The sequence below is a fragment of the Sturnus vulgaris genome, chromosome 4, assembly GCF_052056855.1.
Source record: "Sturnus vulgaris isolate bStuVul1 chromosome 4, bStuVul1.hap1, whole genome shotgun sequence".
Taxonomy (NCBI): Eukaryota; Metazoa; Chordata; class Aves; order Passeriformes; family Sturnidae; genus Sturnus; species Sturnus vulgaris.
In genome coordinates this window covers 14,759,271-14,783,593 of record NC_142246.1, presented here as the reverse complement: position 1 = coordinate 14,783,593, position 24,323 = coordinate 14,759,271, and the positions used below count along the sequence as shown (strand labels likewise).

Below are 24,323 nucleotides of genomic sequence, written 5' to 3'. Positions count from 1 at the left end.
TTAAGAACATTTTTCATCATCAATTTTATTATAGATCTTGATTTTACAGTCAATATTTTATATTGCAACAGAAGAGGTACAAATGTGAGCATGAGGACAAATTTTTAACTGATAGTCAGAAATAACCTACATAAAAGTATTGGTATGTGTCTATGTTGATTCATCTAAGCAGTTACATAACAGATTGCAAATAAAAATACATTTCATTTAATGTACACATTATGGGTGAAGTCTTGGGTTGGTCCAGCCAGGCTCAGTGCAAGCCTTCTATTGCTATTAACAAGATGAAGTTTATCTGGAGATGCTCAGAATTACACCAGCTTGTGTAGTTCCATAATGATGTTTTGCACTCTGGGTAAAACACACTAAAACATGTGGCAGTACAACCTTCTCCCTGTGGGATCATGGAAAACCCTAAAGTCTGCCTAAAGGCTTGGCAACTGCTGGTCACACTGTCACCTCAGCACCGAGGAGGGCAGCTGTAGCAAAGCCTGCTCTGCTCTCTTAGTGTCAATGGCACTGCACAGAGGCACTACAGCCATGGACTCAAGCTGGCTCAGATATTTGTTTTGCTATAAACACTGCACTTGAGACTGGTAAAATAGAAATCAAAGGAAATGAGTGAAACCTGTTGTTTCAGTGCACTATGGCACGCCGGTGCTTGTGAATTATGCACCTCAAGGCATCACCTTTCACTGTAGAAACTGAGGTCAGGAGAGACTCCTTATTGTGGCAACCATTTGGTGTTTGTTTCTATTCCAGGGGATGGCCAAGTTGTGTCCTGAGGGACCTTTTATGAAAGTTGGAAGGCTGTTTACTGCTATATTAAGAACAAAATGTAATCTGACCAGCAATGGTGTATGCAGTAGGATTTTAATGGAGCTATCTGAGTCAGTCTCACTATTTTCTCTCCCAGCTGCACACTCAGCAGTTCTTACAGATGCAGGCAACCCTCTGAGAAGTTTCTGGTTTTTTCTTAGTTCAGCTCAGCTGTGTTCCCACCAGCTGCTTACTGTGATACCCATTAAAAGGCAAGAACTGCTCTGCCTATCCCATTGCTTGCTTTACCTGGTCAGCAGTGTCACAGCACCTGGGAAAGCCATGATTAATACTACGTGCCACTGGGCAACATTCCCCTCTGGGATGCAGGGAAAGTGTAGCATGCCCTGGTCATTTCCTGCTTAACCTTTCAGCAGGAAGGAAGATGAGCACTGATCTGGACGAGTTCTGCCTCTCCTGGAAAGTCTCTTTCTTCTCTGTGCATGCTCCAGGGAATCCCTGTGCTATGCCAGTGGGAAGCTGTATAGGAGGGAGCAGGGCAAAGCACCTGCCTTCAGTCACTGACCCAGCCCCAGCCCACCTGGAACAGTGTTTGTGTGTGTGTACAGCATCACATCTCAGGTATCATCTCCTGCTATTTGGCTGTTAGTACCACAGCAAGGATTTCAGGTTATGGACTCAGTACACACCATGCTACTGTTATCACTCTTAGCTATGTAGCCACTTCTTCTCCAGCTTTACACACAAGTAATGAATTTTTCAGTAGCACGGAGAGCTCTGTTTCAGGCAATTGCTGAGCTGTTGGTGCAAAGCCTGCAGTCTGTGTGGGCAGGGTTATGCACACACTGAAGGAGCTGAACAGGCCTGAAATAAGACAAAAAAACAAACAAATATTTAATAATCACTTTGCAAGTACAACAGAATTACTTCACAGTTACTGAATGTAATGTGAAAGTCAAAGTGCATGTTACATCCGTGCTTATCAAGCAGATGAATTTTCTTAGGGTAATTCTTTTTGATCTTGCTGCAGAAAAGTAACTTTGATGTTTTTAGGGACAAGGGCAAGTCAGGACAAACCAAAGTAGGACCTGACCTCACAGCATGTCAGCTATGCTGCAATATAAAATATAATTACAAAAAGAAGAAAGATCTCTTGCACAGACTGTAGAATTCCTGCCATGCTGGAAGTTCACCATCTGTCTTACTCACTGGTAAACCCTACTGCTACCACAGAAAGCTGTTGCTATGAATGTCAAATATGATGAGATTTTTTTCTAATGCATCCTGTGAATGCAGTTTTGGAATTACTTCTGGAAGATACTGTTGACATGGACAAAGAGAAAATGACCAGCACCAGTTACTACATGGCATGCAAAGGCAGATGCTCAGCTGATACAGACCCACATGGTTTTGTTTGCAATGACTGCAGGGGAGTGAAGCCAACTTACTCACTCTATCCTGAAGTTTGGCTTTACCTGTAGATTTCTTATTTTATTATTATTCTGCATCTAAAATAGTGAAATCAATTGTCCATGTTGCTCAACCAAGGTGCTTATATACTTGTTAGTTGAGCTTTGACAAAAAGTCTAGCTTGTAACTTTACCTTCAGAAGAGAGTTGTGAGACACAGAAATGAGTGAGTCAGGTTCCTCCCTGGGCTAAGCCACAAGGGGCCTAAGCTACAATATATTTCTCCTTCCTGCCTCATCCCATAGCTTATTTCATCATAGGCTGAAATAATCTGTACCTACTTACAGGTCCTGGGAGTATTGGTTAAAGGCTCCATTTACTCAAAGAGAAAGTAAGCTCATGATTTGTCAGATTTATGCCCCACACCAGCACTAGTTTTTTCACAAAGTGCAGAGCACCCATTAATCAGGTTCAGCAATACCCAGACAGGAATATATTGCTCTGCCTTCAGATTTAAAGACCTATCATTTTTCTCCTTTGCAGACCAATTTTTCTTTGCTTAAACTATTGCCACAAACTCAGAAGTTCATAGAAATCTGTTTACTTTGGAAATGTTCTTATCCAAGTATGAGTCCTTGACACTGAAAAGTTGTTCCTGACAGATAAGATATGAGCAATATTGAATGTTTGCCACTTTTCTAATGTCTCTAAAGAACAATTTTGCTCAGTGTGAAGGGCTCTGAACCCACACATAGGGATGGAGGGTCTCTGGCTTTTGTATTTCCTCAGCAGGAAGACAGAGATTTCAGCAAAGTCAGGACTTGGGCTGCTGTTTCCCAGACTCCCGTTTTTCGCTCCTGACAATGGTAAATTAGAGTGATTAGTAATGCTTATCGTGTCTCATGCCTCACTCTTTGACAAAGCAGCAGGACAAAAAGCACACTTAAACTATCTCAAAGGAAGTAAGGACCACCCTTGGCACCCTGTGTTATCTGTATGCAGCAGGTAGGAAAGCTGCCTGTTTGGTTCAGATTATTCTAGGTAAAAGCCCAGCCAGATGAAAACCTGGTGGCTGATTGCTCCCTCCCTGAAAACAACTGAACAGACCCAGCCAACCCCAGGGCTGGAGCCTGGCTGGAAGCCCCTGAGAAAGACCCAGCCACACTTTGGGGATGTCATGGCAGTGAGGTGGAAGTCTGCTCTAGCTTGCTGTAAACCTGCAATATTAGTTTTAGGTTAGCAAAGTCATCACCAATAAGAGTGGGTAATTACCTGTAATTGTCTTCACAGATGATCTTGAAGTTTCGCTGTTCTAAAATGTTTATTAACCTCTGAACGGAACGACCTGAGCAGGATTCACTGTCAAGAGAAGACTTCAGTTACTTGTGCTCCTTGTGTGCACAAAATGCTCACCTAAATTCCACATTATGTCACTGCTATATTATAGGTAAGATTCTTTAAAAGCTTGTTTGCTAATGTGCTGTAAAGTCCATGGGGTTTGTGGAGCTTTGGCTACCACTGGGCCCTTGCTGGTAGAAACGATGTGATGTTCAGCTGTGCATCTTGCATGAGAGCTTAGAGCAGGAGGACATCGGTGGGACACGACTCAGTCCCATTCACAGCTCAGGGTGCTCCAGAACTGCCCCATTGCTGCCGGTGGCTTCTGCCCACAGCAGCATAATACAAGTTTTATTGAGATGTATCAAAGGACAAAAAGGTCAAGTCCTCTGTGTAATGAGAAAAGGCCAATCATGAGAGCCAGCAGCTAAGTCCCTGGTAGGAAGTAAGATAGGAGGAAACTGATAAAAAGCAGGGGAGGAAGCAGGCTGCCTTCTGTATGTTTATGGCTGCCGCTGCTGCTCTGTTTTGGCAAGGGGCTGTTTCAACCACTTTTGCATTGATAGGAGCCCTAACTTGTGTATTTCTTTCCTATCCAGATAAAGGTTCCAAGAAGCACGTAGCACTCTCACACCTTCAAGATCTTTATCTCAATGTTTAATTTAACAGCCTAAGGGCCCCAAAGCTGTAGTGAGAGATTTGACAAGTGTCATTGGCACAGACAGAGACATGGCAAAAGACTTGTTACCTCAAGGTAAAAATCATCTCCTCATCCAGATTATAGGATTCACTTCTACTACTGGGGACAAATCCAGTTCCTAACATATGACATTAGTGGAGAGCACTGCCAGCTCTTTCTTGTTCACTAGACTTGACAAGTTATCAGTGATTCAACATGGAATACAAATCAGAAGACATAAGGAATACATACTACTGGGGCTAACCCCCCAGTCTCTCCTTAGAAGCAAGTAGAAAATATAAAGGGAATTTCTATGAGCTGGTCACAGGAGGAGGATGTGTCCAGCAAGGGGGATGGCAGGGAACTGCCTGGTTGAAGCTGTTGAGAGGGAACGTGGTGGCTCTTCTGGTGCTGAGAAATCATGGGACAAAGGATGTCTGGGGAAAGTGATGTAAAGATTACTCAATGTCCTTTTCTTCAGCAAACCTTTATGCAAAGGACCACAAGAGTAAGTCTGGTATGCTGACCCCAGTATAGATGCACACCCATGAACCTGGGCAGGTGTGTCAGCTCATGTGGAAAGGGGACACTTCTGGGTGTCTGGGCTAAGGGAGTGGCTGCAACACTGGAGCTGGAACTGTGTCAGAGACTGAGGCTGTCTCAGCAAGGTCCATGCTTCTTCCTGAGCTGTACTGCATCATCACAGCCTGCTTCCTGATCCATGGCACCAAAGCTGCTGTTTGTAGTGGAGGTTGTTAAGAATGGGTAAAACTGTGGCAGTGCATTATGACTATGTGAACCACAGAACAGGCTCTGAAAGGAGGGGTCAAAGGCACAGAGCCTCATGCTTCGTGTTTCAAATGTGGTAGATCTGCAAATGAGTCTGATGGGGATGAAAAATATCACTCAAGAAGCCTCAGATGTGATTTGAGGTTGCTGTTCTGGCATCAGTAATTCCATGGTAAGCATTTCAACTACAGACTTGTTATTAAAAATCACAGAATCATTTAGATAAGAAAAGACTGCCTGAGATCAAACCAATATGAGTTGGAAAAGGCTGCCCAGGTCCCAGTTAGGCTTTGAGTACGTCCATAGAGGGAGACTCCACAACCTGTTCTGTCATTCAAAACTGGATGTGCTTGGCATAATGAAACTATTCCTGTGGACAAACACACCCATGTTTGGATGGATACATGGACATGTTTATCCTTGCAGACATAGGCTGGTCTCTGACTTCAGTGCTGTATCCCACAGCAAAGGTCTGTAGACCTCAGTGGAGTTGAAAGGAACTTAATGGTCAGGGGACCTCTTGAGAGCAAGGGAAATATTGTGTTTTACCTGTAACCGTTCAGCAGTACCTACAAATAATACTGGAGGAAACAACGGTAGAAATGTTATTTTCTCCAGAAAAGTAAGCACCTAGAAGGCGAGTCTAAAGCAGATTTCATGAGTTTAAGAGTGTTGCTGTCAGACCTGAGCTGTGCCCTGTGCCTTCCACACACTGTTCATCACTATGCACCAGTGTGACTTACCTTTGAGGTCCATCAATGTCTTGCATAAGCCAAATGTGCACTTCAGAGACTTTATCTGGATCCAGGTTAAAGACCTCAATACTTCCAAAAATGCTGTAAGAACATAAAACAGCAAAACACCTTTAGGTATCTCGGAAAGATGTAGAGAGTGTGCTCCCCAAATACTAGTGTTTATTAATGCTGCTATTACAGTCAGTGAGAGAACATTATCTTGCCAATGGATTTTCATAGACTATTTAATTGCCTTTTGGTCAAATGTTGTCTCCCCATTCTTATTTCACTTTCAGGAGAATTTTGAAACTGCTTGCAGAACGAAACAAGCTGAAGTTTTGCCATCTTTAGTGCTTCTTCTCCTGTTCAGTTTCCTGGCGATTGATTTGGTTTGGTACCAGGGAAATGACCATGGCTGTTCCCCCAGAAATCATAGTCTTAATCTTTTGATATTATTCAAGACTGTACTTCCAGCCAGGTAGCCAAGTCTAGTGAAGTAAAATAAAATAAACTGTAAAAATCAAGTTACTTTGAGCAGTAAGAGCTCAGTGGATACCCCACCCACATACTCTCTGAAGGATTTCAGTTACAGTCTCTGTATAGAAGGAGTGAAAAGAATCAGCTTTACAACAGCCAGGGGTGGGTTTACCAAAATCACTTCTGCACTGAGTCTCACAGGCAGACAAGCACATGCAGCCCCACAGAAACAAGAATGGCTGCTTGTTGAGTGAATACCTGTTGTTTCTGAAAGCTCCAGCTTCCACTGATCCATTGAGCATCACTTGAACCACACCACACGCTGCTTCTGCAAACTGAACCAAACCAAAGGACATTACACTCTGACACTCCATGCAGTGCCATGGCAGACTTGGGGCTGCTATAATTCATTTATGTCCTCAGAACTGTCTAATACAAGCAGAGGATCTGGCAATATTTTTGCAGAACATTTCAGCACCAAAAAAAAGCCTCTGAAGGCTATGGCAAAACTGTGATAAAGCCTCATTAGACAGCTATGAATTGGCAGTGTAAGGCTGCATGGGACTAGTACAGCAGCTTGTCTGGTTTCTGTTGTTATAGGGCTTTCCAGAGCCCCTACAGCTGCAAGTCTGTAACTCACAGAAATCTTCAGACTGCTTTAGCTCAGAGAGTAAGGACAAACCAGAACAGAGGTATCACTAGTTTAAGGACACACCAACCATCACACACTTGTTTCTTGTCCTTGTGACTCATGCTCTGTGTTCTTTTGTGGCTTGGGATTTTTCTCTCTTGATATTGTAGTAAAACTGAGTTTTGCTTGATTTGATTTTTAATATACTGGATCATGTAACCACTGCTTTTTTTTCTTTAAAACTCATACCTACTCCAGATATATAATCCATTATGGCAAAGAATTTTTAAAAAGCTTAATGCAAGTGACTGTACTTATCAAATCTTTCATGTCCTCTTAAACAATGTGCCTCAAACTCAGACCTTGAGAGTTGCAAAGTTTCAGGAAGTTTCATTATGCATAACTTCCAAATGTAATAAGCATGAGTTTTAGTAGATCTGAATTTGTATGGCAAGGAAGCCTCCAGCTGAGCAAACCTGGGTTTGTGTATGGTTTTATCTCTCACAGATTCTGGAATGGAACCATTTGTACTCCTAGTTTACCCACAATTAAAGCAATTGTTTTTTATGGTGAGTAGACTTTTTCTTACATGCATGAGAGTTGGAGCATACAGGAATGTTTCTTTTCCACCTGGGCAGTCGTCTACTAAGAGTCATACCAAGGGTGAAATCTCTAGAGACATGTAAAATTAAAGTAATACAGGACATCAAGTTTTTCTGTGGCAGTTTGTTCTTGTAAAGTGCTGATTCAACAAAGCCAGGCTAATTGCTTCACTGGGACTAGCAGGATCTCATTCCTGTGATGGGAGTTGGCATGTGTCTGGGGGTGGGGACATCACAGGAACCTTGCCAGGTACTGATGTGGGAGGATGTGCTCTTCAGGTTTATACCGGGAAGTGCAAGGGGATTCTCGGCCTCTTGGAAAATGTCTGTGCCAGTTTGGGTGCTGCTTTCCACATTAGCATGCCGAAATAGATTTTACTGTAGCAATTTACATTCTGTGATTTAATTAAGGTGATTGTTATAATTGTGGGTATTACTTGCAGAGCTCCAGCTCTCTGCCAAGGGTTGTTCTAGACACTGACACTCAGCCTCTGTCCACAAAAACAATGCTCAAACTACAAGGACATCAAATGTTGTACATAAAATATGGGACCTTGGATTCCAACACGATGATTTTTAAATTCATGCTAAAAGCTTTTGTCAGCTTCTATTATTCTATCTTTTCAGTCCAATCTGCAAAATCATATTTTTTGACAATGTCAGTAACTTAGTGCCTTTCCTTGCCTTTGGATTCAGGGAGATTTAGTCTCGATCTTACCATCTTGGATGCCATTTTCCAGAACACAGAGCCAGGGTTGCTCTCACATTCATTTCTTTTTGGACAAGATTCATAGTTGATTCCTGAGAAAAAATACATTTATAGAATAGCTTAGGTTAGAGTGAATATTTTTGCAAGGTTTATGTGACTTTGTGAGCAAAATTATTTGCCCCATACCAAAGAAAGAAGGCTAAAAGGGAAGAGGGCTCTAAAACGAAAAGGAATTTGCATCTGTTCAAAAGTCTTCCTGTTTGCTCACAGTCTTTTCAGGGAGGCAGTTGCAGATCCCAAATCACAAATAATCACAAGTTATCACAAATAATTCTCAGAAAACTGAGAAGGGAAAACACACAGTCTCAAATGTGAGAAACAGGTTCTTGACTCTTGACAAGTACCGTCTGATTGCATTGAAAAATTAAACTTTGCCCAACATTTTCAATAATTCCAGCCCAGTTTAAAGGTTCCTGGCCTTAAGTACCAACCCAGGAGTCACATGGGCAGTGATACCCCCAAGGTACCTGCACACTGCCCCAGCATTTTGACTGGCCCATGGCCAGGTCCTTTTTGAATGACATTCCTGCTTTGCAGTTTGCCCCATAGGAACCACAGGGTGGAAGCAAGCAAAGTAAAGGGGGCTAGATGTGGCCATTAATTCAAGCAACGAATTGATGTTAAAATAACATCCAAAGTTGTGGTTTTAATTTAACCTGAGAAATAGGTATTATTTTCAGACTTCTGAAATATTGGACAGTTAAGGTTTTAAACTAAATCACTAGAAAATAATGTGAGAAGATTTGTGTTTAGGTGTAGGTTTGTAGATTACCTGGGGCAGAGGGGTCTCCACACCATGAAACTTTATCAGCCATATAGCCCAACAAGGTGTCCTCCAAGGTGAGGAAATTTTGGTTGGATTTTGTGTAACGATGAGCGAGGTCACCTGTCTTGCTCCAAAACAGTGACTGTGAAATAAGGTACAAAGTCTGGTAAGTGATAGCTATACTACAGCTGGTCAGAAAATTTTTCTGGAGAAAACCAGAAAGTTCATAATCATGAAGGAGGTTTGGTTTTATTGAAATACAGCGAGTGGGTCAGTTCTTATATGAACACTCTCATTTGCAGAATGTTTTGTGTGGGATTTTTTTTGGTGGAAAGGGACACGGTTACCTTTTAAAGAATTTTGAAAGAAAAGTTTGACTAGTTTTCATAAGATATATACCAAATTTGCTGTTTGCTTTTGAGCTGTGCATGGAAGAACAGCTTTCTGGAAGCAGTGTCCCTCTAACAGCATGATGGCATGCTCCTTACAGAGACCCATATCCTCAGGGAATGGGGACATCCCTGTCACTTCTTTGGGATGATCCTGGCTTGTGGCAAGCCTCATACAGGGATGATTCCCAGCAATAGAGTATGGGCCAGGTTTCTGGGGTCCAAAGGTGTACCTGCAGGACTGTTGCAGTAAATGCAAAAGTAAAAGGCCATCCCCATCAACCTAGAGACCCTCACAGTCGTTTTGGGTGAGACCCCACTGCTCAGAGCACTGCCCAGACCTGGCACCCCCCAGCCCACCCTGCACTGTGCTGTTACCTTGTTACAGGGTATAGGATGACTCGCTAGCTCCATTAAAGGCTGATAATCTTCTGGTGTGATATTACAGGGATTCTTGTAAATGAATGCATCTCTTAATGATTCCCATATTTTTAGACAATCCTTATCTCTGCTGAAAGATTAAAACATAGTTAATAAATATTTGTGAGTATTTGTGCCTGTGAAAGGTTCTCCCTCTATTGTGATCAAACACTCTGGACCGGATGTTAGAAGATTTCCAACTGTGCTCAGGCACCAAATACACAATCCATTACAAAAGCAGAGTATCTTCAGCAGATTAAGCATATACTGAGGAATGAACAGTTCAGAATCATCTTTCTCTCTTGCCTGCATTTCAAATTAGTTTATTGCAATATCTGAATGTCATCTAGATTTTTACCCCTTAAAATGATCAGTGATTTTACATAACCAAAAGATCAAATTTCTTGATTATTCATATCAAATCATGAGAAGCAAATAGCTTCTCATACTACAGGTTGTATATTTTAAAAGTATGGTCAAAGGATACTGTCCCCTGAGATACAGCAAGCCAAAAATATGGCCATGTATCTCCCTGCAGAGAGTTTGATCCTAGAGAAAAAAAATCTGTAATTTTTATCTAAAACAAAAGCAGTGATTTAGCTATTTGGGACTTGAGATTATTTTTATTTATGCATTAATTTGAAGCTATTAACTTTGCTAGAGGCACCGTTGATTTGCACACGTATAAGCAAGATCCAGATGAGATGCCACTGTACAATGCTGCCTGAAACTGAGCCTGGGAGCAGGGACAGGGCACATCAGCCTGGAGGGTCTCCAGCTAAGTGGCCAGCTGAGGCAGCCCTGGCACATCCCAAATTCCATGTCGCGTCATGCTGTCTGTCACAGGGCCAGCCCCAATTGCACTAGGGACCACACCTCTCATTTATATAAATCAAATTTACCTCCTGGTTAATAAAGATGAGTAACAATGATGATTTTTTAGCAGTGCTATCATTATCAAGAGCCTAAATGCACTTTCATTTATATCACTGTAGAAATAAGAAGGCAAACTGTGGGTGCTGCAGGGAACATGGTCATTGTTTTGCTGTTGCACTCTTGTGTCAGCAAGAATTCATGTTTTACTCAGCAAGACTTAATTTGGGTGTATTAAATTTTCTCCTTGAGGAACATTTCTCTGGCTGCAAAGCATAAATAACCCACAGAGACCATGCTCCAAACTTTGGAGCTTTATTTAGGGGTTAGGAAGTCGTAACTACATCTCCCTGCCACTAAAGATTTCAACATGGACACACTGAGTCATCCAAAGGAGAGGGTTCCTGCTGATTGAGGGGTGACATTAGAGAGTAGGCAGCTGTCCCCTTTGCTCTGCACAGTCAATGGTATCATAAAGACAATTTGTAGAGCTTGGCTGACAGCACAGGCACATCTCATAAACATTTATATGGCTCACACTTTCTAATTTGTCAAATGATTTCTCCTCCAGGCAGGCCTTTATTTTTCCTTTATTTTTTAAGCTACTCCTGAAATCTGCTTTATGTAAGAGTGTTAACAGCCACAGGCAACAGCTGAGTACCTGGTGATCTATCCTTTCATATGGGAAAGTTTTTATGCTTGGTCTCAGAAGACAAAATATTCTTCAAGAAACCATAAAAAAAATGTTTGTTTTTGTTTTTTTTTTTAATTTCCAAAGCAGAGAGGTAGGAGATAGACACAATATAAAGCATTTCTGCTGCTAGACTCAATTCATGGCCATGAGAGGCACAAAAAACCCCCATCCAGGTGATTCATGATCATGCCAAGATAATTTACTGAGTCACTAATCCAAAGCATCAATGTTCTATTCTTTCAAGACACCAAACTCAGCACTGGATGACATGTGTCAATGTCACCAATATCTGAGAGAAGAATCTTTATGCACTGTCCTGGCAGAGCTGAGCCAAACTTCATCTTTAATATCATAAAAGCTGGTAGGTCTTAGCCTGCAAGTGAGGAAGGTTCTTCTACAGCTGCTAATCTTTGTGGTACTGCAGGGAAGAATGGAAAGCCATGAAGATGGGCTTTTACAGAAACTAGGCAATTTCAGCATTGTTCTAGAAATAAAAATACAGATCACCAACGTAAAAAAAAATACATTAAAAAGCTAAAAAACCTTTTATTTTTGCTGTCCTCACTTATCAACATGGGTTTTTTTATAAATGAATAATAATAAATCATTGATTTGCCACTGGAAGGCTATTTCCCTGATACTAAGCACAAATTTTGTCTCACATCCTAAGGAGATTTCCAGGCATATGGAACTGTGATTTTGGTTTACATATGATAAGCAGTGAGAAGACTTGAGGACCTGCAAACCCCAGCTCCAGGAAGATGTGCCATTCTTTCCAGTCTCACTGTTGAGGTAGATTCTGTTAATAAATTTTCACTTGCCCTTTTTCCAACACATAAAGAAAATACTTGTCTGGGTTGCAGCATTTAACCCACACCAAGCAGAGGTGAGGGCAGAGACTTTTGTAGCTCTGGGCCTTCTGAAACAATATGAGAAGTTTGCTGGCACATGGTATGCTAAAAATTCCAGCAAGAACAGCTTCAGGTTGAAACAAGAACATGTGCCTTACACAAGAAAAAAAAAAAAAAAAAAAGTCCTGAGAAACTAACTTTGCTCTTAAAGCTGCATCTAAATCATAAAATTTGTTGATTTAGTGTTCCTTCTGGCTTTACAGGAGAAAGAAAGGCCACAAAAGAGACCCTCACTCTACCAGTTAATTAAATTTATCTAATTCAGATAATTCTGGAGTCCATGGGGAATACTCCTATGTCTCACACTGCTGTGGGACTTGGGCACTCTCTTTCTCTGGCTTTTGTTTTTGGGTTGAATATGAACTAATTCTGCATCCTATCTGCAAATGCCATATAAACTCTTCAGGCATAATGGACTTTTTCCTTTGAGGCTAGCTTTGTTTATGTTGAAATATCTAAGACATTTTATTCTACTGTAAACTCTGAAATATTGAATCCAAATTCAGTGGTATGTAACAAATATACTCTAAATTTGTGTTTAATTTTTTCAAGTTTTATTTTTATGAATAGAGTTTGGGAAATGCTGGTAAATTTGAAATACTAACTAACAGAAAGAACACTTGAAATCTTCTGTAAACTTGAAAAATGCAACATCTCTCTGGAAAACAAGGACTGAAGAACTTGCCTTAAGACCTTTTTTAGCCAGAGACTCTACTCTGAACTCAGTATAGCATACAATAAGGGTTGGAATACAAATAAACTTTTCCTTAATAAATCCAAATGTTATGCATACTGCAAAGCATATCCTCCATTTGTCCTTATGTTGGGGTAGAAGTTACATTTTCCAATAAATTTGAGTATTTCTATCCATTTGCCTTGTATGTGAATATCACATTAATCTATCAAGCAAAAGCTGGGGCCAAGAATATTTCCATTAGCATTTATCCCAGCAGCCAAATTTTAATGTGCAAATTAGAAAAATGGACAGCTTCTGCATCATTATTTCTTGCATATTTATACACTGGTCTGGCTAACCTTGAAAGAATATCCTTACACTGAAAGGAATGGGACAGCATTGAACTATCTGGTAAATCACTGTTACTATAGATTTTTTTTCTTTGCTTTACAATTTTTTTTTCTTTAACTGGACATGACGAAGCAAATTCATTCCCAATTGAAACTGATTTAATTGGTATAATATCAAGGATAAGTTTCATCCCTACTGATTTCAGTTACACCATGAATAACATCTTGCTTTCAGTTCAGCACTGGATTGACCCTGAATGCTGAAAACATCTTAACAAAGCCAGTGTTCCCTCAGGCTGTGTTGCCTCTAGTTTTCTACTCAAGAATTTGAGGGAAATGCTTAAAGTATGGGACCCATTTTAAATTTACAAGTAAAGAATTACTTCCAGACTTTGCTCTGGAGAACTCCATCAACTCTGCCCATGCTTTTAAATCACCCTTCCAGGCAGAGACAGTTTGCTAGTGAGACCTGTTCTCCCCTGCAATCAATATCAGATTTTCCAAGGTCCAGAATTTATTTCTAAAATACTGCAATATCTTCAGGCCACCCTGAGTTTTTAATTGTGGTGAAGCTCTGAAGTTACAGCTGGGAACAGCAGCCTGAGCCCATGTACCTAACCTGGGCAGTGACCAGACCTCTGCAATTTGTGTAAGAAAATCCTTTTCATTTGCTACCATCTCTAGCCAAAACAGTGATGAATCTAAGCACTCAAAAACATAACTCTTTAAAAAGTCAGCAGGATGTTTGTGGTGATAACACATAAAGCCAGTTTTCACTCTTCTGGGGATCTAAAGAGCAGGTTTCACTTGTAAAAGCCCAGGTATCTCAGAAGGAGAATGCATATCAAAGGAACTAAAAGATGTAGCAACATTTCTGCATCTAACAGACCCATCTTTGCCTGTGTCAATTTATCTGCTGCGTTTTGGTAAACTGTGATGGCTGTACACAGCAGTGAAATTTATACATCCATTGTCAATCTGTTTTTTCATGTGAGCTTATGTGTAGCTACATCTTTACATCAGAAATTATACAAGGACCAGTGATATTTATGCCTGTGTTGAGAGTAAGCCCTCTGTAACTCATAATCCTTTTGCTACCTTTTCTGCCCTAAATTTTTCTGAGGTTTTGTTTCTTCAGCTTTCCCTTCCCTACTTCCAGCCTTGCCGTGTCTCACTGCTGCTTTTTTGGGGTTGCTGCCAAGGACAGCCCAGGCAGCTGCGGTTGCCGTCTCTGGAATGAAGCTGGGCTGGAGCTGAAGGCAAGGAGAACACTGCCATCAGGTGGGAGAAGGAGCTCCTGAGGAGCAGCAGCTGAGGTCAGCCCCAAAGGTGTGGGTTCTTCAGGCCAGGTGACAGCGTGACCCATCTCCAGGGCACGGAGCCAGAAAATGGGGATACAATGGATCAAGTCTGCATGCAATGGATCGGCTTCCTTATTATTGTTGTAGCACCTAAAACCTCCCACCAGGTATCCTTGTCCTAAAAATCAGGCAGATATGAATTAAGAAAGGTCAGCCAAAACACTGTCATTGCTGAGGATTTGAGGACACTACTGCCTGCTGGTTTTAGCATTAGGATAGTAGAAACGGGGAAAATTAGGAAGGAAAAAGATGAAGGAAAAAAATCAGACCTATCAATTTCAGTGTCTTCAATAAGCACAGGCCTCTCATTTCCCATTTATTTTAATTATTGCAAAGTGTCTGCCACCATAACACGCAGACCTTTTGTCAACATGAAAATGACATGCTTGATTTTTTGGCAGCCTAATTTGGTAAGTATTGCTTTCTGCTAATTAAATAGTTTAAAAGTCAGTAAACAAAGCATTGGAGGAACTGACTGGATATAGGGAGAGAGATCCAGAACCCTGTCTCACAGGAAGATGACTTCTGGGAAGGTTGCCTGTAGACAGAGCAATTAAATTCTGCATGGCAAAGAGAGGGAGCCTGGAGGTCTGGAAAAAGAAGTACTGAGTGAGATTGCTGCTGGGTGCACCTCAGGGCTTTGTATGTTCCTGTACAGTGAATGACCCGGGGCAAGTGACAGCTCCTCATCACACCATCCTTCACCTTTGGCAGCAATGGGAAGGTTTTAAGGGCAGGAGTATTTGGTTAATAGCTCCTGGAGTATTTTATGTGAGTCTGGAATTGTTGCTGCAGGACAACACAGACCTATCATCCTTCTGGGAAGGGTTGAGCCAAGAGGTGGCAGCTGTAACCAGTGAAGGGTTCATCTACACAAGCAAATTGTTCTGCTGCCTGGATTTCAGCCTCCCTGGGAGGGAAAACAAGCTGCTAAAGCAGGTGCTTTTAGTGATGCTCTCTAAGTGGAACAGAGCCTCCAGAAGAGCAGAAGTCTCACCAGGAGTGTATTTTGACAGAGGGTTATAGCTGCTCTATAGTTTAAGCCTCCAAGCGAGGGCCATGTCATCAACAGATACAGAGGAAATACATTTTAGCTGGCAACTTACCCTTTGATCAGAAAGGGTATTTGTAGCAGAGTTTTAATACTAATACTAAACTTCTAAGAACACTTCTATAACAGTGATCTAAATTAAAGTACGAAGAGAGAAATATTAAATGGCTTAATGCACTTTCACTTTTTCCCACCCATGAACTTGCACTACATTGTTTTGTTTTGTTTTGTTTTGCTCGTTTGCTTGCTTGTAATAGAAGTAAAGCGGCTGGGATGTGGCATAAATGCAGTAATTTGGGAAGAGGCCCTGCTTCAAGTGTGGGCTCTGTCAGCAGGACACAGACAAGGGAACAGATTGGAGATTTAGTGCATCTGTGAGTGAGCTCCTTGATAATTCCTTATTCTGTGATCATCTCTGGGGAAGACAGAATGCTTCTTTGGCATGTGTTTTCCCTTGGACACTTGAGACACACTTTTCCCTAGAGGGAAAAAGGATCTATTCCTCCTATCCCTATGGATAACCAGTTATATTTCCTCATGCTCTGAGGTGTTAAACAGCTCTTGAGTTTTAACCATACCTTGGCAGTGACAGCTGAATGATATCACATCTGAGTGATGGGGTTTTTTTACTGATATATCTACAGATGTTATAGGAGAACAGAAGCAGGAAAAAGTGGGAGAAAACAGTATTCCAGTTTTTAGCAAGGAGCTCATAAAAACATTTAATAATTTCAATCCCAGGGTAGTGCCGTAGTTTAGACAGACACCAGACATTGTCCGGTAGAGTCAATTCTATAAAATCAATAAACAAGAGAGAAGGTAAAGAACAGGCAGCTAACTGACTGCACACGACTAAACGGCTGTAAAGAGTCACAGTGGAAAACTAAGTTGAAAAGTATTTCATCAGCAAATACTGCTCATTAACATGTAGAAGGTCAGTACAGACAGAATAATATTCTTTCTAGTATCTGGGATTAAAACCAAAGGAGATTTTGACTGCAAGGATATTTTAATATAGTGATGCAATATGTGTAAACTAACCCAAATGTGAAAAATTATTTGAAACCCTATAGAATCTTGCAGTAAGATCCATTAAATATCTGTACACTGTAAAATTAATGTTAAAAGTTGTGTGTATGAGAAATATAGAGTCATTTAATAACAATTTTTATATGATAAAAACTCAGTACAGAAGACTGATAGGCAAGTTGACAAATGGCTGTCAAGTGAGAGATAAATTCAGATCTCAACAATGTTTCTGTACCTTGGGAGTACATCGATGTTGGCCATGGGCAAAAAGACAGTGTATCTTTTTACATCTCCCCTTTACACTTGCTGGACTCTCAGACCTTGGTTTTCCTGTGGAGTTACAGTGTGGGAGGGTGGATTTTCAGCACAGAACTGAGCCTGAGCTTTGCACAGAACTGCATGGCTTTTCACAGCCTAGCAGCATTTATACTCCAGAAGAGCAGAAATAAATATGCTGGTGATTAATTATCTTGAGAACAAATAAATGATGGCTACCCACTGCCCTATGAACTTGTCTGTTGTTAAAAGAAAATTCTTTCTAATGAACTTCCTTTAGAAAGAGTTAACAGCAAAACCCAAGTAGAGTCTTACCTTACAGCCCAGAGTAATTATGGAAACCAGCTTTAAGCAGCATGAGGACTCTATTGAAGGACAAACTCCAGAGCCAGTAGCCCTGCCTCTATATTCTCAAGTACTGATCACTGTCTATTTGTGCCTACTAAATATTATATTTCAGCTCCCCATTAAAGCTCAGTACAGCATATTTCAATAGAAGTGTACTTTTAAGTAAGACTCAAACAATTGTTAATATTTAAAATTATATCTTTGCTACCAATAAATTCCAAGAACAGTCAAAATCACTTGTATACAATTTAGGGAAAAACAATTGCAAAAGAAGACCTTGCTATAAACATTGCTGGATAGAATAAATGAAAAGTAGAGTAATGCAGGTTTCCTATAACAAAGGCTAACACAGAAAAGGTATTAAAGTCAGCACACGAGCATATGAAATAGGGAGGGGAACATTAATGGCATACACAAATGTTAGGACTGGGGTATTTTAATAAGCAGTGTGTTATTATGATGATACAGTGCCCATCTTAATGCTGAGAGACAAACCAGATATAGGAACAAAATACCAACACCATTTTCAATAAAGAGGAGCCAAAACATTTCTTCATTGCTGTTTGTCCTAGTTTCCCAGTGGACTTCTTACAAATCTAAAAGCATTTCCTAAGAAATGAGAGACAAGAAAGGCCCTTCTGGTGATCATCTAGTCCAACCTCTGTCTCAGAGAAGGTTGCTCAGGACCAGGATCCGTTTAGTTTTGAATGTCTCTAAGGATGGAGCCTCCACAAAGTCTCCAGTCAACCTGTTCCAGTCTTTGATCACCCTCATAGTATAAAACCTCTGTTTTTTCCCCTATATTTAAATAGAATTTTCTGTACTTTAATTGTCTCTTGTCCTGCAACTGAGCACCATTGAGAAAAGCTTGACTCTCTCTTCTTTACTCCCCTCATGTGGTATTTATCACCTTGAGCGTTCCCTTCTGCAGGCTGGACAGCCTCAGCACTCTCAACCCCTCTCTGTATCTCAGACACTGCAACCACCTTCATGGTCCTTCACCAGATGTGTTCCAGGTGTGTCCCTGACTCCCCTGCAGTGACAGAACTGGGCCCAGCACTCCAGACACATCTCACTGAGGGGAAAGGTCCCCTCTGTCCCCCTGCTGCCAATGCTCCTTCCCAGGCAGCCCAAGGCACCACTGGCTTTTGCCACAAGGGCACAATGATGGGTCACGTCCAGCTTGTCACCAGGCCCCTGTGTCCTTTTCCACAGACAGTGCAAATAAAACCTTTTGTTTGCTCTGGGACCAAAAAAGATGGCACAGCAATGATAACAGGTTTTTTTTAGAAAGTGTATTCTTACAGACAGAGAAACACCAAGTCCTTTGTGGTTTGATGGATATCAAATTAGGAAGCTTTAGAAACCTGCAGAGCACTCTAAGAGAGTATAATGCATTACAATTGGGTAGTAACTCGCACTCTTCAGAAGACTGGTTCAGTAATTGTTTCTCTCATGTAAGGCACATTTTCTCAATGAAAAAAACAAATCTCAGATAAGTTTCAGTATAATATCATGGCTATAAAAATAAAGCTAGAATTTTTTTCATGGTTATTTAGTACCATTGCTTGATGTGAAAGCATTATCAGTGAACAAACACAAAGAAATTTGATTAAAAATGCCTAGTAAAGCATGAAGGCAAAATGCAAAAGTAAGCATGCAACAAACCCCAGATTTCTTTTGAGAAGAAATTATGCTGTGAATGCAATAGCATCTCACACAAAATCATGGTCCATATGTTCTTTTTGACAAAATATATCTCCATCTCCACAGGCTGCAAAGGAATGGGAAGGCAAAATGCATTCATGATTGTGCAGTCAGGAGACAGAGCTCTTCTGGACATCCACCAACTCTTACTGAGTTTAATGGAATTACAGACTGTTAAAATTTGAATGATAGAACTTGCCACTAATGATAGAAACAACATTGGTTGATTTAATTATATTTAAGGGGGAAACATATTCTGTGTCCACACAAGATTGTGTGAAAAATGTATTGAAGTTTTACACTTTTAGCTCCATCATCAGGTTTTTGCACTGCTTAGTCAGGCACAGAGGCATTGTTTGGCCTGGCAGTTACATGTGTCATAGAAATTGCTCCCTGTCTGTGTCCTGGGTGCTCTCTTCTGTCAGAAGTTAGACAAAAAGTAATCTGGTTTGACTTCAAACTATTTTTAAATAGTAGGTCCTTGCCAACTTCTCTGGACAGAAGCCTGTGTAGTGTGCTCTAGGATGATCCTGCTTGGGCATGCAGGTTGGAGCAGCTGACCCTCTGTAGTCCCTTCAAACCTGACCTATTCTGTGATTCTGTGATTCTGTGACCGAGAAGTGACTGCAGATGTGCGGGGGGAGCAGTCATCAGCTGAGAACAAGAATTCTCTCGACCTAAAATGTAAAATCAGTTATTTCTAGATCCAAAAAAGGTATAATTTATGCTTTGGGCATTAGTGACTATGACCTTTCAGATAATGTGTCCTCTCTGCTCCTTCCCCAGGTCACAAAGTGCTGCTGGTTCCTGACCTCAGCCTGCCAATTCAAATGTGGTGAGGAGGAAACCTAAATTAGTTAATTTAGGCTACAGCTGTTACCACTTTTTCTGCCCCAACAGGTACAGAGGTGCCAAACCATCACAAGCAGCATCCTGCGAGTGATGGGTGAGTTGTCATGTCACCACAACTGTGTCAGCAGGGATCTGCTGAATTCCCTGACCTGGGCAGGTGAGCCTGCAGCGCTGAGCGCCTGCTGCGCTCCCCGCTCTGATCGTACCAGGGATGAATTCTTGGGAATTTCGCCTTGCATGTCATTGGAGGTGAGACTTGCAAGCAGTTTGTTAGCCACAAGAGGGAGTCTGGATTATTAGGAAAGAGAGGACGAAGTCACCGGAGGTCAAATTGTTCCTTCAGACCAAACTGCTTTTGGCTTTATGCAGCGAAAACTACCATACATACTGATGGCCACGGGGAATTTTTACAAGACTAGTGAAATCAGAACTTCTAGCTTCTGTTAATGTTGAAAAAAGGTAAGACTGCCAAACCGTGACAAACTATTGCTTTGGAGCCAGTATTTTCCAGGGAAGTCAAAAGAGAAATATTATTCTTTACTGTCAATATGTATGTGTGTGACCCTGTACGCAGGGACCAAACCCCCTAAAGCCCGCTGCTATACCATCCACATTTCTTCCTAAAAAATACTACTAATATTGAAAGTACTTTATTGAAATATTTGGTATTCTCTTCCTCATGAACTCTGTCATGACAAGGGTTATGCAGGAAGATTGAGGAAATTGCATGTGTATAAATGTTAAGAGTCAGCCACTCAGCAGCAGAAATAAACCTGAGGATTGCACACAAGCAGTATTGTACACAAGCAGTTCAACAAAATTATTACTGGCAGATGCTGTAATACAGTACCAGAGAAATGTCCTTTTGTGAGTAAGTTCAATGCAGAGTTTTGATGAATTTGAAGAATAAGCAAATCAACAGGATAATATCTGACTGCATGAGCTGTTTACAAAACTAGACAGCAGACAGCAAGAGCCTTTCGGTGGCCTCTCTGGGCTTGGGTTCAGCCCAAAGATTGTTTTGGAAAAGAGAAGAGCATGACCGGAGTGAGCTGGGTGGGCATGGTGTAAGGGCTCCAGTAAATGAGGGAGAGTGCAAGGAGGTATCCTCAAGGATTAAAGAGTTGTGATAGTGCAGGTGTACACTAACATGTTAGAAGCCTTCTTAAATTATTTACAGCACACAGATGCAAAAGCAGAGATAAATAGAGGCTGTAGAACTCTGCTAAATCCATCTTTGATAGCCAGAAATTGTATAATATCCATAGTCATATGTCAACAATCCTCCTTTTTTCCCAAACCTGCCAGCTATTCCTATATGAAATGAAATGTGTAATGTAGTAAATGTTACTAACTTCCACAGTGAATAGATTTTCTGTTCAGAAAATATCATCAAAGTGGAACTTAGTGACTCATATAAAAAAAAGTAAAAATATAAGGAAATGTCTGTGAGTTTATTAAAAGCAGATATATTTTTAAAAATGCACGTGTCAGTCTAAGATTAAAAGGGCAAGAACAGAATATGGACAAATTTATGAGAAAATGAGAAGATTTCTTACCAAGATAATGAAGTTCCCATGGTGGGAAGTAGTGGCAGCAACAGTCCTGGCAGAGTACAGGGCACAGCTTGCCCAGCTCATAAGACTGCCCATGTTTCTGCAGTTCCCTGTTCCTACTCTTCTCTTTGATTAAGTGCACCACAGATCCCATACAACAGAGGATCCAAGGCCCACATTAATGATGAAAGAGAGAGGGATGAAAGATCCCACTCTCTGATGTGTCCTAAAGGCACCCAGGCCACTGTCAGAAAGTGCCAGTGACAGAAGTGGTTGGTTACATCACAAACCACACAGAGCTCAGAGCAATCAGAAATGAGCAGTTTTGGGTTTGATTCCCAGAAAAGCACTTGCATTTAATTATCCATTCAGGAAACCTCTGAAAATTTCAGATGTACATAAACAAGCATATTTTTCCTTCTTCTGTGCTCTGTGCTTCAGAAAAATTTGTCACTTAAATAAATAAATCAAATAAGAATCCTACTATACAGACTGAAAGAAAGTGAGCTCACAGCCACAAAGGTATTAAACACTGTTGGATTATGAATGGCCCAAAATATTGTACTTTGTAATAAAAAACTTTTAAGGAAACTTGCGATCATGGATTTGTGATATTTTTAAAACTGTCCTTGAATTAATTGCCTAAACAAATCATTCCTAAAGATCTTTGTGATCCAGATTCAGACTGTGCTGTCAGTGAAAACACACTGTGGCTGTAGCTGAAAGCATATTCACACAAAAGTGGTTTTCACATCTTCAGATGTGAAGATTCAAATTGGGATTTGAATGAAACAAGCCCATGTAATAAAGGCTATTAGGCTTGAAAACAATTCCAGATTTAAATATTGAGTGTATAATTCTGTAATAAATTAATTTATGCTTTTAGAAATGTGTATATGATTTTGCAAGTTTCAGGAGCTTTTAAATTTTATTTGCAAAAGAATCCTCCTTTCCCTCACTAAGGCCACTCAGATATTTAATATAAAACGTGGACAAGTCTCTGTGTGCTCAGGCCATGATTTTCCACGTGACCCTTCAAATACTGCAGATCAGCTTTTTCATACAGTGCAGGATATCCAAAGCCAAAAGAAACCCAAATGCAAGCAAACTATATACAGCTCTGTTCTCATCAGCTCAATGTCATGAAAACAAGAGGTGGAATTGCCTTTTTTGGGTCAAAGAGCAGGATGGTTCTGTCACCTGGCCAAAATGTGGGGCAGCCCCAGAGCACTCAACCCAGGGTGATGGAAAATTCTGCCAGAGGCCACTGCAGACACAAAGCAGGATGGCTGTTGCCACAGAAGGGATGGATGGTTCCCTGCTGAGAGACCCTGGCTACTCTGGATCCTGTCCCAAGGGTCTGGGTGTCCCCAGTACCTGCTGGGGAGCCCGGGTCATTCCTTATTCTGCAATTAAAGGGATCAGAAAATCAGTTCTCAGCTCTAATACACTGTTGCAGACCTGGGCCCATGGAATCCCTTCTGCAGGAGAGGAGGGATGGGATGTATGGGATGTTGCTCTCTACCTGTCGTGATGAGCTGAGCAAGGACCACCTCTGGGGGAAGGTGTTTCCGGGGACTGCTGAGCTGGTATTGTGATCCATCTCTATTTCTCCACGCAAGCTCTCTGGGCTCATCAAGAAATCTTATTCACATGGTAAAACCAGTTTTGGATAAACCCAAGATACTTCTCAAAGTTATTCTAACATTTTTGTCTGTCCTATAAATCTGTGTTGAACCTTCACCTTTCCCTCCCTCCTGCGTAGTTTCGGTTACAGGACTGCAGTGTCACATTACAGACTTCGGCAGATCAACTTTACAGCAAATTGCTTCACCTCCTGTTAGAATTCAGTTTTTATTTCAGCTAGCATTAAGAAAGTTGCAAAATCTACTTATAGCTATGTTTTGACCTAGAATAAGTGTTACTTTTATTGCCTCTGCGGGTAGTTTCCTTAAAAAGTCACCACTGGGGCACCGAGTTTCTTTCTGTCTGTACATTTTTCTACATAACGGGGTTCTTAACCGCCTGATTTCTCCCTCCCACTGCAAACGCGGTGGTCACGGCCAGGTGGAGGCGAGAGACAGCTCTGTCCCCCCGATACCTCAGGCATGACCCAGACCTCTACTCACCCCAGCTCTGGGTGCTGCGCCGTGATGTAGTTGTAGCATCTTCCCAGGATGACTTCTTTCAAGTTCTTAGTGGTCCCCCTGTCCCTCCACTTCAGCATTTTGGGACTGGCCTCGTGCCTTCCGTGCGTCAGGAGAGAGGCCAGCACGACGGCGAGGACGAGGGCGGCCAGCAGGACGGCGATCCCCACCAGCAGGACCGTGCGCTGCCGCACCCGGGCAGAGCCCTGCTGCAGCGGCATCGCGCTGAGGGGCGGCGGCAGCTGCTCCCCGCCGGGGACAGCGGCTTCTGCGGCCAGCCCGCACCGCCCCCGCCCCGGACGGGGCCCCGGAGGCCGGGCTGACCCCCCCCCGCCCCGGGTCAGCGCCCTCCCGGGAGCGCCGGGCTGTCCTGGGAGCGCCGGGCTGTCCTGGGAGCGCTGGGCTGCCCGGGGGTCCCTGCGCTGTCCGGGGAGCACTGGTCGGTCCCGGGAGCGCTGGTCTGTCTGGGGAGCGCAGGCTATCCGGGGGTCCCTGCGCTCTCTAGGGATCCTTGCACTCTCCTGGGCTCTCTGGGCTGTCCCAGGATCCTCGGGCTGACCGAGGAGAGCGGGGCTGACCGTGGCCAGGGGGGTCCGGAGAAGCAGGGTCCGGACCCCGGAGCCGCTTCCCAGCGCCCCGGCCCCGCCGGCTCCGTCCGTCCCGCCGGCTTTAGAGCCAAACCAGCGCTTGTCGGGGCTCGGGGTGGGAA

At 42.1% G+C, this 24,323-nt stretch overlaps 1 protein-coding gene across 2 annotated transcripts; it reads right to left on the bottom strand.

Moving 5' to 3' along the window:
* LOC106857250 (ADP-ribosyl cyclase/cyclic ADP-ribose hydrolase 1) lies at positions 1-23,882 on the bottom strand. 2 transcript variants are annotated; one of them, XM_088163169.1, is made up of 8 exons: positions 23,597-23,882; positions 9,742-9,874; positions 8,981-9,116; positions 8,158-8,240; positions 6,465-6,541; positions 5,739-5,831; positions 3,462-3,548; positions 1-1,644 (listed from the first exon to the last, which is right to left on the bottom strand). In XM_088163169.1, exons 1-8 carry the CDS (start codon positions 23,833-23,835, stop codon positions 1,563-1,565), a joined length of 930 nt encoding a protein of 309 aa, XP_088019295.1. In that variant the 5' UTR covers positions 23,836-23,882; the 3' UTR covers positions 1-1,562. The 2 variants fall into 2 exon arrangements, with proteins under 2 accessions (XP_088019295.1, XP_014738700.2); XM_014883214.2 differs by having other exon boundaries at positions 9,742-9,871; positions 23,597-23,881.
* Positions 23,883-24,323: the final 441 nt, after the last annotated feature.